Source organism: Phasianus colchicus, chromosome 26 (genome assembly GCF_987193195.1).
Source record: "Phasianus colchicus chromosome 26, bPhaCol1.hap1.1, whole genome shotgun sequence".
NCBI classification, from domain to species: Eukaryota; Metazoa; Chordata; class Aves; order Galliformes; family Phasianidae; genus Phasianus; species Phasianus colchicus.
This window is the reverse complement of record NC_143461.1, coordinates 1,321,139-1,334,037: the sequence shown is the minus strand read 5'-3', so window position 1 is coordinate 1,334,037 and position 12,899 is coordinate 1,321,139. Positions and strand designations below refer to the sequence as shown.

Sequence of the window (12,899 nt, the reverse complement as noted above, 5' to 3'; positions counted from 1 at the left end):
AGTGAGACTGTACGGAGAGGGAGAAGTCCACTGGGAGACTTGAAAAAGATACGGGAGGCCATTTGTTACCCTGAGGGGTGCTAGAAAGGGAATCAGATGGAGTGCGCGGTGCTCACCAGCGCTGAGAATTTATGCACAGAATGGCAGAAATGAACTTCCATCGTGGAAAGGAAGACATGTTAGATTTTCTCCAGTTGTTCACCCAGAACGTAAAAGACTCCACAATACGGAAAGGAAGAAGGAGCTCTGTATGGACAGGATCTCCAGGATGCTACTTGGGGGAAATCCAGTTAATTCCCTGTTACTCTGCACAAAATCTGCATTCCTGTAATGAGAATAGGCCTAAGATTTGCTCTCTGTCTCTGTAGGTCTCCTCATTCTTTCTTTTTGAAAACCCCTGTTCATACGCCATTTATTGTTTGGTCTTTCTTTTGAGACCTGGAAAGGACTCTACACATCTTTTTACCCCATCCCGAGATCCGCAAGGCAAAATATGAGGAGACAAAAGAGGAGGGCAGAATTTTCCAGAAACTTGTGTCAAGTGGGATCGGGTCACACACCGCTACACCTCCTGCAAGAAAGGCCCCTAAGAAACCAAAGGAGTGACCCGGGCTGACGTCATTTCCACTTGCTGGACTCTTCCAGCACATGAATTCACTCTGTTTCCCGCGCTGGTGTCTGTTGTGTGGAAATGCTTGGGCCTCTCCTCATTACTCTCAAAAGATGCCTTTAGCGTCGAATGGAAATTACACACAGCTAGAAACACAACAGTGCTGCACAGGAAGCCAGCACACTGTCCACATCATTAGCTACGATGTTTGGCATTCAAGAGGCGCTTGTCAGAAAATAATCACTACTGTGCGTGATGTCTCTGGATATGGGTCAGCTTTGGTCCATTATAAAAGACAGCCCAGTTCCTTACTCTCACATTCGCCTCTCTTGCCTCTTTCTTCCTGGGAGCCAGGTGAGCGTGAGCCTCCTTCCTGTCTCTCTCTCTCTTCGTCAGGAGGCCTGAGGTCTGTAGACCTCTCATCTGCTACCAGCTCTGTACCATGACGAAGCTTGGAGCTGCTGGTCATGGAAAAGGGAAGTGGGCAGAAGTTTGGTCCTGGACAGGAGCTGAGACTGCACTCCGGGGCTTCTGGGCTAGGGTCTAAGAAGTAGCTTGATAGGCACCGGGTGGTTCTTTCTGGGTCCTAGCAGGAAGAGACCAGGAAGTCGATGATCATCCCTGCACAGCTTCCAACTCCCAGCACTGCATGTGCATGGTTCCCTCTTGGTGGGATGCTAGACTCCTCCTGACTCTCCATTTTCTCCACTCGGTCCTCTCTCCCAACAGGTACACTGCCAACCCAAAGACATGTCCTGCTGCGACCCGTGTGTGCCATGCCAGCCCTGCGGCCCGACCCCTCTGGCCAGCAGCTGCAACGAGCCCTGCGTCAGGCAGTGCCAGAACTCCACCATCGTCATTGAGCCCTCTCCCGTGGTGGTGACCCTGCCCGGACCCATCCTCAGCTCCTTCCCGCAGAACACCGCCGTCGGATCCTCCACCTCCGCTGCTGTCGGCAGCATCCTCAGCTGTCAGGGCGTGCCCATCACCTCGGGGGGCTTGGACCTCTCCTGCATTTCCAGCCGCTACTGTGGCAGAAGGTGCACCCCCTGCTAAAGGTGCTGGGCACTGCTCCCAGTCAAGGTCCCCCTGGAAATCGCAACGTGGTACTGGACGGAAGAACAGACTTTGTGCTGCTGTTTGCAGAGTAGATGAGCATCTGTGGCTTACCCTGTCAGGTCAGACAGGAGGGCCTCCCCTGGCCTCTCTAACTACGTGGCCAATGTCGAACTATATTCCCTTCCACTCGCTTTTCTCTCTTTTCTTTGTTGTCTGTTGCTCTCCCCAAAACTCTCTGTGAAGGTCCTAGGGACCTGCCAGCTTCTCTCCCTTGATGGGCATTTAGGCGGGTGTCCCGAGGCAGTTCTGCCGTGGGAAAAGGGGAACAGATTCTTGTCTGCTTCCGCCGCTCCCTGCCCTTGGGATCTCCACTTCGGCTGACATCATTTCCCTCTTAGACTCATTAAACGTTTGCTGCAACCTTCATTGTGTCCCTGTATGGTTTGTCCTTCTTCTGCCTAATATGGTCAGATGAGAGAATTCTTGCTCTGAAATGACAAAGCACAAATAGGTAACTTCCCTGCTACTGGGGTGGGGAGGGGGTGGGGGGGGTGGGGAGGCAACTGTAGACATTCAGCCTTCAGTGAAGGCCACATCTAGAGTAGCCTTGTCCCAGCTCTGCTGCATGTGTCCCTGTACATTTACAGGCCTCCTGTTGTCCACGTGGCCTGGCCAGGCTCCTTGGAAGTCCTGGACAGTCGCTGAATGGAGTATTCAGCCAGCTAACTGACAGGTCTTGCCTGGGCTTGAGCCCTAGTCCCACTTCCCACCTCAGCTCTGAGATGAACCGCACGTAAAACACATCTGCTGCCTGTATTGAAGCAATAATTGACAGATGCTTCTCAGATAGAATTAACTGATACCTGAAACCGATGTCTGACACGGATTGGCAGACTTACTCTTGGGTGTACTTTCTTCTCTTGATAATGGTCAAATTGTTCTGGATGCCAGAATCCACAAAACTTTGAAGCTGATGACTCCAAAAGGAGAAGGAAGAAAGAAACACTTGCTGGAAGAGTGTTGTGGGAGACCACGTGCTTTGAGCAGTTGACAGGAAACCTTCCGTGTCCAGGACATCGGTGCTTGGCATCCGACTTAAGGAAGAAGGGCTGCGGATGGAGGTTTATACATTATGCGCCCGAGAAATATGAGTAATGCCGGAATCTGCCTCCTGAACACCATCTCAGGCTTTCCTGTACAGATGTCAGGGCCCCTGAACCTCTCCGGGAGTGAGACGTGGGGCTTTGAGCAAAAGATGCAGGGCAAGTCATGACAGAACACTTTGCAGTAAGGCTGCATTCTGTCCTTCTCCATACGAGTGGAAGAGATGAACATACGTGCGCACCGGCCAGTACCCAGCAACTCCCTGTGGAGAAGGAGCAAAGGCCAAGAGAAGGATTTGAGAGATCAGGAGTTCACGGGCTCACAAGGAAGGTAGTTCCAGCAGCTCTGCACCAATCTGTCCCTCCTAGGGAACCTGATTCTCTTCCAAGACTCCCCAAGGATCCTGAGGTGTGTTTCCAGCATCCTGTGGGCAACAGGATGTTCTGAATGGTAGGTGGCGATGGGAGCCCATGACCAGTCCTGATCCATCGCATCAGGGCCAGAGCACAGAGGTACCAGGCTGAGGGATTCTAAACAGGTGCGGAGGTTGAAAATCCCACGGGGGTGTTTTGTGACTCCCAGCCTGTTTTTGCTTTCTCTCCACCAAGCAGAAAACAGAAGCGGAAAAAGGAAGTCTCCTGGGAGTTACAGCTCATTCTTCTCTTCTGCGACCAAGTGACCAGAAATATCCCACGCAATCAGAAGAGTGTAGAGTAACTGATAAGGCAAAAAAAACTGAATCCAGGAATCCCCCATCCTGCTAGTAAGTCATTTTCAAGCATGGGCAGTCCTTCTCCACAGGCCTACTCTCAGTGTGTTCTCTCAGACCTGGGATTGCAATCACCCAAGTGCAACACCGTGCACATGACCTACATGAATTTCAAACGGGCTGATTTTCATGCCTGTCTTGGTCCCTATGGATGCCATCAATTACCTCTGTCGCATCACATGCCCCATTCACCTTAGTCCAATTGGCAAATTTGCTGAGGGTACGATCAATCGCACTATCTACGTCGCAGCTAAAAGCTGCTTTGAGCAGTCCTAGAGTGTGGTGCACTTTCAGTCTCATCAGGTGGCCTTCAATGTGCTCTGCTCTTACAGTCGGAGGGATTTTGCTCCCCCAACCCCTGCCTACAGGTTCAAGGATGTGAGAGACCTGGGATGCCTGATTACCAATGAAGACTGGGGTGAAGAACTTGCTGAGTTCTTTGCAGCCTTAACAATGTCGGCTGAAGACTTTTCACCATTCTCATTTATCAGAGGGAGGACATTCTACTTCAGCTGTGCCTTCTGACCAGCGAACCTCTAGAATCTCATCTTCTTATTTACCACACCCTTCAACAAGTTCAGTTCCACCTGAGCCCTGGCAGTCATGATTGCATCTCTGCGCATCTGGACAGCAGGCCTGTAGTCTCCCTAGGCCACCCATCTCAGCTTCCACCGGCTATACCTTTCCTCATTATCCCCCAGTTTGACCATCCAGTCCTTGCTCAGCCATACTGGTTTCCTGCCTTCTCTGCCTCATTTCTTACCCTGTGGGAGGGAGAGCCCTTCTGCTCTCAGAAAGGTGTCCCTAAAGGACTGCCTGCTCTGCTCAGTTCCTGTGTCCCTAAGGACAGTCTCCCAGAATACCTCAATTAACACAGGATGCAGACAGGGAATAGGAGAGGTGGCATCAATGATCTAACTTATTCGCTAGGAGGATTTTGACATAATCAAGAGAAGGGTGAACTGGGACAAAGTGATTCTGTAGATGCATCACAACAGATCTCGGTTTTAAATGCAGATGACTCTAGCCCAGAAGCACCTACAGGACATTGCCCTGAAGCAAGCAGCACGTGGGTTATGCGTAGAAGGTTTTGGTGCCAGGGTGAGAGCAGGAGCTGGCACCCAGGCCAGGGCCGGGCCCAGGCCCAAGAGCGGCCTGGCTGAAGGCTCCACACAGTGACTACGGCGGAGCAAGAAGGAGCCTGGCCAAGCCAGGAGGTCAACAGAAGGCCAGGCCAGAGACAGGCTCTCATTGGTCAAGACTCCCACTCACATGATGTGCTCCAGGCTCTAAGGGATATGTCTAAGCAGAGACACATCGAGGCAAGGACTAACAGCCATCGGTTAAATAGTAGTCGTGGATTACTTCCTCTGCTCCAAAAGAGGGTGCCTGAAAGATGAAATTGCAGCAGTGTGCGCTGGCTGGCCTCCCATATACCTAGAAGAGTGATGGAATCTCCCTGGATGATTCCCACTAAAGCCATGGCTTTCTCCTTTGGACATCTGTGCGCAAATGGCAAAAACAGAAACACCAAAGGACACAGAAGAGGATGCAGCAAGTGTTTAATGAGTCAGAGGAGGGAAACGAAGTCACTGCAAGTGCAGACAGCAAGGGTGGGGAGCAGCAGGAACAGACACGAACATGTTCCCCAGTCCTGCAGCAGCGTTGCCACCAGGCCCACACTTATTGGCCAAGAAAAGAAGAGAGGTTGCAGGTGGCTTTAGGCTGGTCTTGAGGGTACTGACAGAGATCTCTGAGGCAAAAAGACAACTGAGATACTAGATAGGAAGAGAGAGCAAAAGAGAATTCTGGTAGATTTTCTCCATGTGGTCAGTGAAGTCCAGCTGGCCCCGTCCTGTGTGTCTTGCAGGGCAGAAAGAGCAGCACAAAGTCTGTTCTTCTGTCCAGTACCACGTTGCGATTTCCAGGGGGACCTTGACTGGGAGCAGTGCCCAGCACCTTTAGCAGGGGGTGCACCTTCTGCCACAGTAGCGGCTGGAAATGCAGGAGAGGTCCAAGCCCCCCGAGGTGATGGGCACGCCCTGACAGCTGAGGATGCTGCCGACAGCAGCGGAGGTGGAGGATCCGACGGCGGTGTTCTGCGGGAAGGAGCTGAGGATGGGTCCGGGCAGGGTCACCACCACGGGAGAGGGCTCAATGACGATGGTGGAGGGCTGGCACTGCCTGACGCAGGGCTCGTTGCAGCTGCTGGCCAGAGGAGTTGGGCCGCAGGGCTGGCATGGCACACACGGGTCGCAGCAGGACATGTCTCGGGACTGGCGAAACACCTGTTGGGAGCGAGAGCAGGAAGGAAGCAGAACATAGGGACATATGAGGAACAGATGTGCAACAGGCCACGAATAGACCAAAGCACATGCGCTATTGGCATCTGAAGGATGTGAAGGGGAAGTCAAAGGATTCTTGGGCTCCAGATATCCAGCTATCTGCTGGCCAGAAATACCCTCCCGTACCTATCCAGATAGTTCCTAAATTTGAGCCCGCACGCTACCTACACACAGGCTCAGAGTCCTGGACAAATCTGCACTTCTCTTCCCCAGGACAAGCAGTCCCACGATTTGGCATGAAACAGAGGTGATAACATCTCAGACATTCACTGTGCTGAGACCTCCCTTAGTTGATCGGCAAGGACAGGAAGGAGCTTCACACTCACCTGGTTCCCAAGGAGAAGGAGGTAAGAATAGTGGATGAGAGAGCAAGGAGCCGGGGTCCCTTTTATACTGGACCTAAGATGACCTATGTCCAGAGGCATTGCTTACAGTGGTGATTATTTTCTGACAAGCTTTTCTTGTCCAGAATGCAAATCATCCCAGATAATGATATGGGTGGTCTGCTGGCTTCCTGTGTAGTTCAGTTTCATTTCTGGCTTTATGCCATGCCACTTCCTGACTGAAGGCATCTTTTGGGAGGCATGAGGGGAAGCCCAGGCATTTCCGCACAACAAACACCAGTGAGAGCAACAGACTCATTTCATGTGCTACAAGAGTCCAGCAAAAGCAGATGGTGTCAGCCTAGGTCATTCCTTAAGGTTTCTTTAGGGGCCCACTGGGAAGAGGTGTACCAGCTCCCGAGTGTGACCTTCTCCCGCTTGACCCTTCTCTCTGGAAAATTCTGCTGCCCTGTTTTGCCTCCTCCCCTTCTGTCTCACTGATCATGGAATGGAGCACCAAGTTGCGCAGAGTCCTCTCCAGACCTCAAAAAAAGTCTCGAGAGCAAATGCTGCAACAGCAGGGCTATTTTAATAAGAAAAAAAGTGACGGGAGCCGTACAGACAACGGGTAAATCATATACCCACCCAGGTGCGGGAAACGCCGATTTAGAGCAGAATCACACGGGACTAAGAGGATTATTCCCGTGTTTCACTGTGTACATCCTGCTCCAAGGCATCAGGGCTGGGGGAGTTTATACGGAAGCCCAGCAAAAGCCAGCAAGATCACAGAATCACAGAATTGCAGGGATTGGAAGGGACCTCTAGAAATCATCTTCAGAGGAACTTATCATCTAGGAATTTCCTATGTTGCGGTTTCTGTTCGTTGCCCCTTGTTATATTGCAGTACGCCACTGAAGAGAGTCTGAAAACCGTTGCCAGACAGCTGCACATTAGATTTGAGAACACTGATGAGACGTGACTGGTGAGTCTCAGGTCTCTCAGCCTTTCTTCAGAAGGGAGACGCTCCGAGCACCTAATCATCTTGGTGCTCCTCTTCTCAACTCTCTCTAGAAGATCCTTGTCTGCGCTGAACTGAGGAGCCCAGATCTAGACACATTATTCCAATTGTGGCTACATCAGGGCAGAGAAGAGGGGAAGGATCACCTCTCTCAACCTGCTGGCCATGCTCTTTTCCATGTGCATCAGGATATCATTGGCCTTCGTGGGCACGCATCGGACTCATGGCCTGCCTCTTAGCCACTCGCTCTGCCAAGTCCATCTCCTCAGAGTTCATTTCCCCAGCCTCACAGTTCACCCCCCAGCCTGTACTGGTGTAGGCAGTAATGCTTTCCCATGGTGCAGGACCCTTCTCTTGCTCCTGTTGGAGTTCATCAGGGTCCTCTCCACCCAGCTCTCCAAACACTTCCAAGTCTTGCTGAAAGGCAACACAGCTGTCCCGTGTGTCAGCCACTCATCCCAGCTTCATTCTGGCAGAAAACGTGCTGAGGGTATGCTTGATGTCTTCCTCTAGGTCACTGATGAAGGCATTCAACGAGGCCGGACCCAGTACCATCCTCTGGGGAACACCGCAAGCTGCGCACCTGCAACTAGATTCTGCCCCATTGGTCGTGACCCTCAGATCTCTGCCAATCAATCAGTTCTCAATCCACCTCACTGTCTGCTCACCTATCCTACGCTTCCAAAGCTTTGTTACAAGGATGTTGTGGCATACTGCGTCAGATGCCTTGCTGGAGTCAAGGTGCACATCATTCACTGCTGTCCCCTCATCCACCCGGCGGGTGATGACATCACGGAATCCTGTGAGGTTGCTCAAGCGTGATTTCTCCTTTGGTGAATCCATGCTCACGACTTCCAATGGGCTTCTTTCCTTCCAACTACTTGGGCATAGCATCCTCAAGGCCAGGGCACTCACCTCATTAAGCAGGGGATCTCTTGTCTTCCTTGTCCCCATGTCATACTTAAAGAAGACTTTCATGTTATCCTTGATCTCTCTCACCAGATTTAATTCTATCTGGGCCTTAGCCTTCCAAGTTGCCTCCTTACAGACTCAGACACCAGTCGAATATCCCTCCCAAGTGACCGGGCTCATTATGCACATTGTAAAGACAATCTTTTTTCCCCTGGAGTTTCTCCATGAGTGCCGTGCTTGTCCGTGCTAGTCTCCCGCCCTTTGTGCTCGATTTCTGAACGAAAGTGGACCAGAATGTGACTGCACGGCAAACCCCGTGTCTGTGCTCTTCCCGACCTGCAGCACATTTTGGGTTACAGCCATGAGTGCGCTTTGCCGGAGAGTGGCTGCAAAACTCCTTGAGCAGAGAAGAAAGCAGCTGCCTGCCTGCAACGTCCCAGGCAAAGGGAGAGGGTCAGAGGGCAGCAAGATGGCGCAGGATAGGATGGGACAGGACTGGGCGGGATGGGACAGAATGGCCCAGGTCCCCTGAGTGTGCCTGACATGAGTCAGAGCACAGGACGAGATACCACGCAGGTCACCTGGCACTGCTCCAGAAATCCAATGCCATGAGTGGTCCCTTTGCAGTGGCCCAGCACACGCACACAGACATGGAATTATGCAAAAATCTTCACCCACAGACATTTGTACAGAAGCTGCACCACATTCTCTGGTACATAGTGAGACTGTACGGAGAGGGAGAAGTCCACTGGGAGACTTGAAAAAGATACGGGAGGCCATTTGTTACCCTGAGGGGTGCTAGAAAGGGAATCAGATGGAGTGCGCGGTGCTCACCAGCGCTGAGAATTTATGCACAGAATGGCAGAAATGAACTTCCATCGTGGAAAGGAAGACATGTTAGATTTTCTCCAGTTGTTCACCCAGAACGTAAAAGACTCCACAATACGGAAAGGAAGAAGGAGCTCTGTATGGACAGGATCTCCAGGGTGCTACTTGGGGGAAATCCAGTTAATTCCCTGTTACTCTGCACAAAATCTGCATTCCTGTAATGAGAATAGGCCTAAGATTTGCTCTCTGTCTCTGTAGGTCTCCTCATTCTTTCTTTTTGAAAACCCCTGTTCATACGCCATTTATTGTTTGGTCTTTCTTTTGAGACCTGGAAAGGACTCTACACATCTTTTTACCCCATCCCGAGATCCGCAAGGCAAAATATGAGGAGACAAAAGAGGAGGGCAGAATTTTCCAGAAACTTGTGTCAAGTGGGATCGGGTCACACACCGCTACACCTCCTGCAAGAAAGGCCCCTAAGAAACCAAAGGAGTGACCCGGGCTGACGTCATTTCCACTTGCTGGACTCTTCCAGCACATGAATTCACTCTGTTTCCCGCGCTGGTGTCTGTTGTGTGGAAATGCTTGGGCCTCTCCTCATTACTCTCAAAAGATGCCTTTAGCGTCGAATGGAAATTACACACAGCTAGAAACACAACAGTGCTGCACAGGAAGCCAGCACACTGTCCACATCATTAGCTACGATGTTTGGCATTCAAGAGGCGCTTGTCAGAAAACAATCACTACTGTGCGTGATGTCTCTGGATATGGGTCAGCTTTGGTCCATTATAAAAGACAGCCCAGTTCCTTACTCTCACATTCGCCTCTCTTGCCTCTTTCTTCCTGGGAGCCAGGTGAGCGTGAGCCTCCTTCCTGTCTCTCTCTCTCTTCGTCAGGAGGCCTGAGGTCTGTAGACCTCTCATCTGCTACCAGCTCTGTACCATGACGAAGCTTGGAGCTGCTGGTCATGGAAAAGGGAAGTGGGCAGAAGTTTGGTCCTGGACAGGAGCTGGGACTGCACTCCGGGGCTTCTGGGCTAGGGTCTAAGAAGTAGCTTGATAGGCACCGGGTGGTTCTTTCTGGGTCCTAGCAGGAAGAGACCAGGAAGTCGATGATCATCCCTGCACAGCTTCCAACTCCCAGCACTGCATGTGCATGGTTCCCTCTTGGTGGGATGCTAGACTCCTCCTGACTCTCCATTTTCTCCACTCGGTCCTCTCTCCCAACAGGTACACTGCCAACCCAAAGACATGTCCTGCTGCGACCCGTGTGTGCCATGCCAGCCCTGCGGCCCGACCCCTCTGGCCAGCAGCTGCAACGAGCCCTGCGTCAGGCAGTGCCAGAACTCCACCATCGTCATTGAGCCCTCTCCCGTGGTGGTGACCCTGCCCGGACCCATCCTCAGCTCCTTCCCGCAGAACACCGCCGTCGGATCCTCCACCTCCGCTGCTGTCGGCAGCATCCTCAGCTGTCAGGGCGTGCCCATCACCTCGGGGGGCTTGGACCTCTCCTGCATTTCCAGCCGCTACTGTGGCAGAAGGTGCACCCCCTGCTAAAGGTGCTGGGCACTGCTCCCAGTCAAGGTCCCCCTGGAAATCGCAACGTGGTACTGGACGGAAGAACAGACTTTGTGCTGCTGTTTGCAGAGTAGATGAGCATCTGTGGCTTACCCTGTCAGGTCAGACAGGAGGGCCTCCCCTGGCCTCTCTAACTACGTGGCCAATGTCGAACTATATTCCCTTCCACTCGCTTTTCTCTCTTTTCTTTGTTGTCTGTTGCTCTCCCCAAAACTCTCTGTGAAGGTCCTAGGGACCTGCCAGCTTCTCTCCCTTGATGGGCATTTAGGCGGGTGTCCCGAGGCAGTTCTGCCGTGGGAAAAGGGGAACAGATTCTTGTCTGCTTCCGCCGCTCCCTGCCCTTGGGATCTCCACTTCGGCTGACATCATTTCCCTCTTAGACTCATTAAACGTTTGCTGCAACCTTCATTGTGTCCCTGTATGGTTTGTCCTTCTTCTGCCTAATATGGTCAGATGAGAGAATTCTTGCTCTGAAATGACGAAGCACAAATAGGTAACTTCCCTGCTACTGGGGTGGGGAGGGGCTGGGGGGGGATGGGGAGGCAACTGTAGACATTCAGCCTTCAGTGAAGGCCACATCTAGAGCAGCCTTGTCCCAGCTCTGCTGCATGTGTCCCTGTACATTTACAGGCCTCCTGTTGTCCACGTGGCCTGGCCAGGCTCCTTGGAAGTCCTGGACAGTCGCTGAATGGAGTATTCAGCCAGCTAACTGACAGGTCTTGCCTGGGCTTGAGCCCTAGTCCCACTTCCCACCTCAGCTCTCAGATGAACCGCACGTAAAACACATCTGCTGCCTGTATTGAAGCAATAATTGACAGATGCTTCTCAGATAGAATTAACTGACACCTGAAACCGACGTCTGACACGGATTGGCAGACTTACTCTTGGGTGTACTTTCTTCTCTTGATAATGGTCAAATTGTTCTGGATGCCAGAATCCACAAAACTTTGAAGCTGATGACTCCAAAAGGAGAAGGAAGAAAGAAACACTTGCTGGAAGAGTGTTGTGGGAGACCACGTGCTTTGAGCAGTTGACAGGAAACCTTCCGTGTCCAGGACATCGGTGCTTGGCATCCGACTTAAGGAAGAAGGGCTGCGGATGGAGGTTTATACATCATGCGCCCGAGAAATATGAGTAATGCCGGAATCTGCCTCCTGAACACCATCTCAGGCTTTCCTGTACAGATGTCAGGGCCCCTGAACCTCTCCGGGAGTGAGACGTGGGGCTTTGAGCAAAAGATGCAGGGCAAGTCATGACAGAACACTTTGCAGTAAGGCTGCATTCTGTCCTTCTCCATACGAGTGGAAGAGATGAACATACGTGCGCACCGGCCAGTACCCAGCAACTCCCTGTGGAGAAGGAGCAAAGGCCAAGAGAAGGATTTGAGAGATCAGGAGTTCACGGGCTCACAAGGAAGGTAGTTCCAGCAGCTCTGCACCAATCTGTCCCTCCTAGGGAACCTGATTCTCTTCCAAGACTCCCCAAGGATCCTGAGGTGTGTTTCCAGCATCCTGTGGGCAACAGGATGTTCTGAATGGTAGGTGGCGATGGGAGCCCATGACCAGTCCTGATCCATCGCATCAGGGCCAGAGCACAGAGGTACCAGGCTGAGGGATTCTAAACAGGTGCGGAGGTTGAAAATCCCACGGGGGTGTTTTGTGACTCCCAGCCTGTTTTTGCTTTCTCTCCACCAAGCAGAAAACAGAAGCGGAAAAAGGAAGTCTCCTGGGAGTTACAGCTCATTCTTCTCTTCTGCGACCAAGTGACCAGAAATATCCCACGCAATCAAAAGAGTGTAGAGTAACTGATAAGGCAAAAAAAACTGAATCCAGGAATCCCCCATCCTGCTAGTAAGTCATTTTCAAGCATGGGCAGTCCTTCTCCACAGGCCTACTCTCAGTGTGTTCTCTCAGACCTGGGATTGCAATCACCCAAGTGCAACACCGTGCACATGACCTACATGAATTTCAAACGGGCTGATTTTCATGCCTGTCTTGGTCCCTATGGATGCCATCAATTACCTCTGTCGCATCACATGCCCCATTCACCTTAGTCCAATTGGCAAATTTGCTGAGGGTACGATCAATCGCACTATCTACGTCGCAGCTAAAAGCTGCTTTGAGCAGTCCTAGAGTGTGGTGCACTTTCAGTCTCATCAGGTGGCCTTCAATGTGCTCTGCTCTTACAGTCGGAGGGATTTTGCTCCCCCAACCCCTGCCTACAGGTTCAAGGATGTGAGAGACCTGGGATGCCTGATTACCAATGAAGACTGGGGTGAAGAACTTGCTGAGTTCTTTGCAGCCTTAACAATGTCGGCTGAAGACTTTTCACCATTCTCATTTATCAGAGGGAGG

At 51.8% G+C, this 12,899-nt stretch overlaps 3 protein-coding genes across 5 annotated transcripts; 2 read left to right on the top strand and 1 right to left on the bottom strand.

The window, feature by feature from the left end:
• The first annotated feature begins 865 nt into the window (after positions 1-865).
• Positions 866-1,666, top strand: LOC149914924 (feather keratin Cos1-1/Cos1-3/Cos2-1-like). Its single transcript, XM_090125040.1, has 2 exons — positions 866-964; positions 1,340-1,666. Exons 1-2 carry the CDS (start codon positions 866-868, stop codon positions 1,664-1,666), a joined length of 426 nt encoding a protein of 141 aa, XP_089981166.1.
• Positions 1,667-5,503: 3,837 nt separating this feature from the next.
• On the bottom strand, positions 5,504-6,312 carry LOC149914923 (feather keratin Cos1-1/Cos1-3/Cos2-1-like). Of its 3 annotated transcripts, none has more exons than XM_090125001.1 (2): positions 6,193-6,312; positions 5,504-5,818 (listed from the first exon to the last, which is right to left on the bottom strand). In XM_090125001.1, the coding sequence occupies exons 1-2, from the start codon at positions 6,310-6,312 to the stop codon at positions 5,504-5,506; spliced, it is 435 nt and encodes a 144-aa protein (XP_089981127.1). The 3 variants fall into 3 exon arrangements, with proteins under 3 accessions (XP_089981127.1, XP_089981128.1, XP_089981129.1); XM_090125002.1 differs by having other exon boundaries at positions 5,504-5,830; positions 6,208-6,312; XM_090125003.1 differs by having other exon boundaries at positions 5,504-5,830; positions 6,214-6,312.
• A 3,411-nt stretch (positions 6,313-9,723) lies between these two features.
• On the top strand, positions 9,724-10,524 carry LOC149914922 (feather keratin Cos1-1/Cos1-3/Cos2-1-like). The gene is made up of 2 exons (XM_090125031.1): positions 9,724-9,822; positions 10,198-10,524. The coding sequence occupies exons 1-2, from the start codon at positions 9,724-9,726 to the stop codon at positions 10,522-10,524; spliced, it is 426 nt and encodes a 141-aa protein (XP_089981157.1).
• Positions 10,525-12,899: the final 2,375 nt, after the last annotated feature.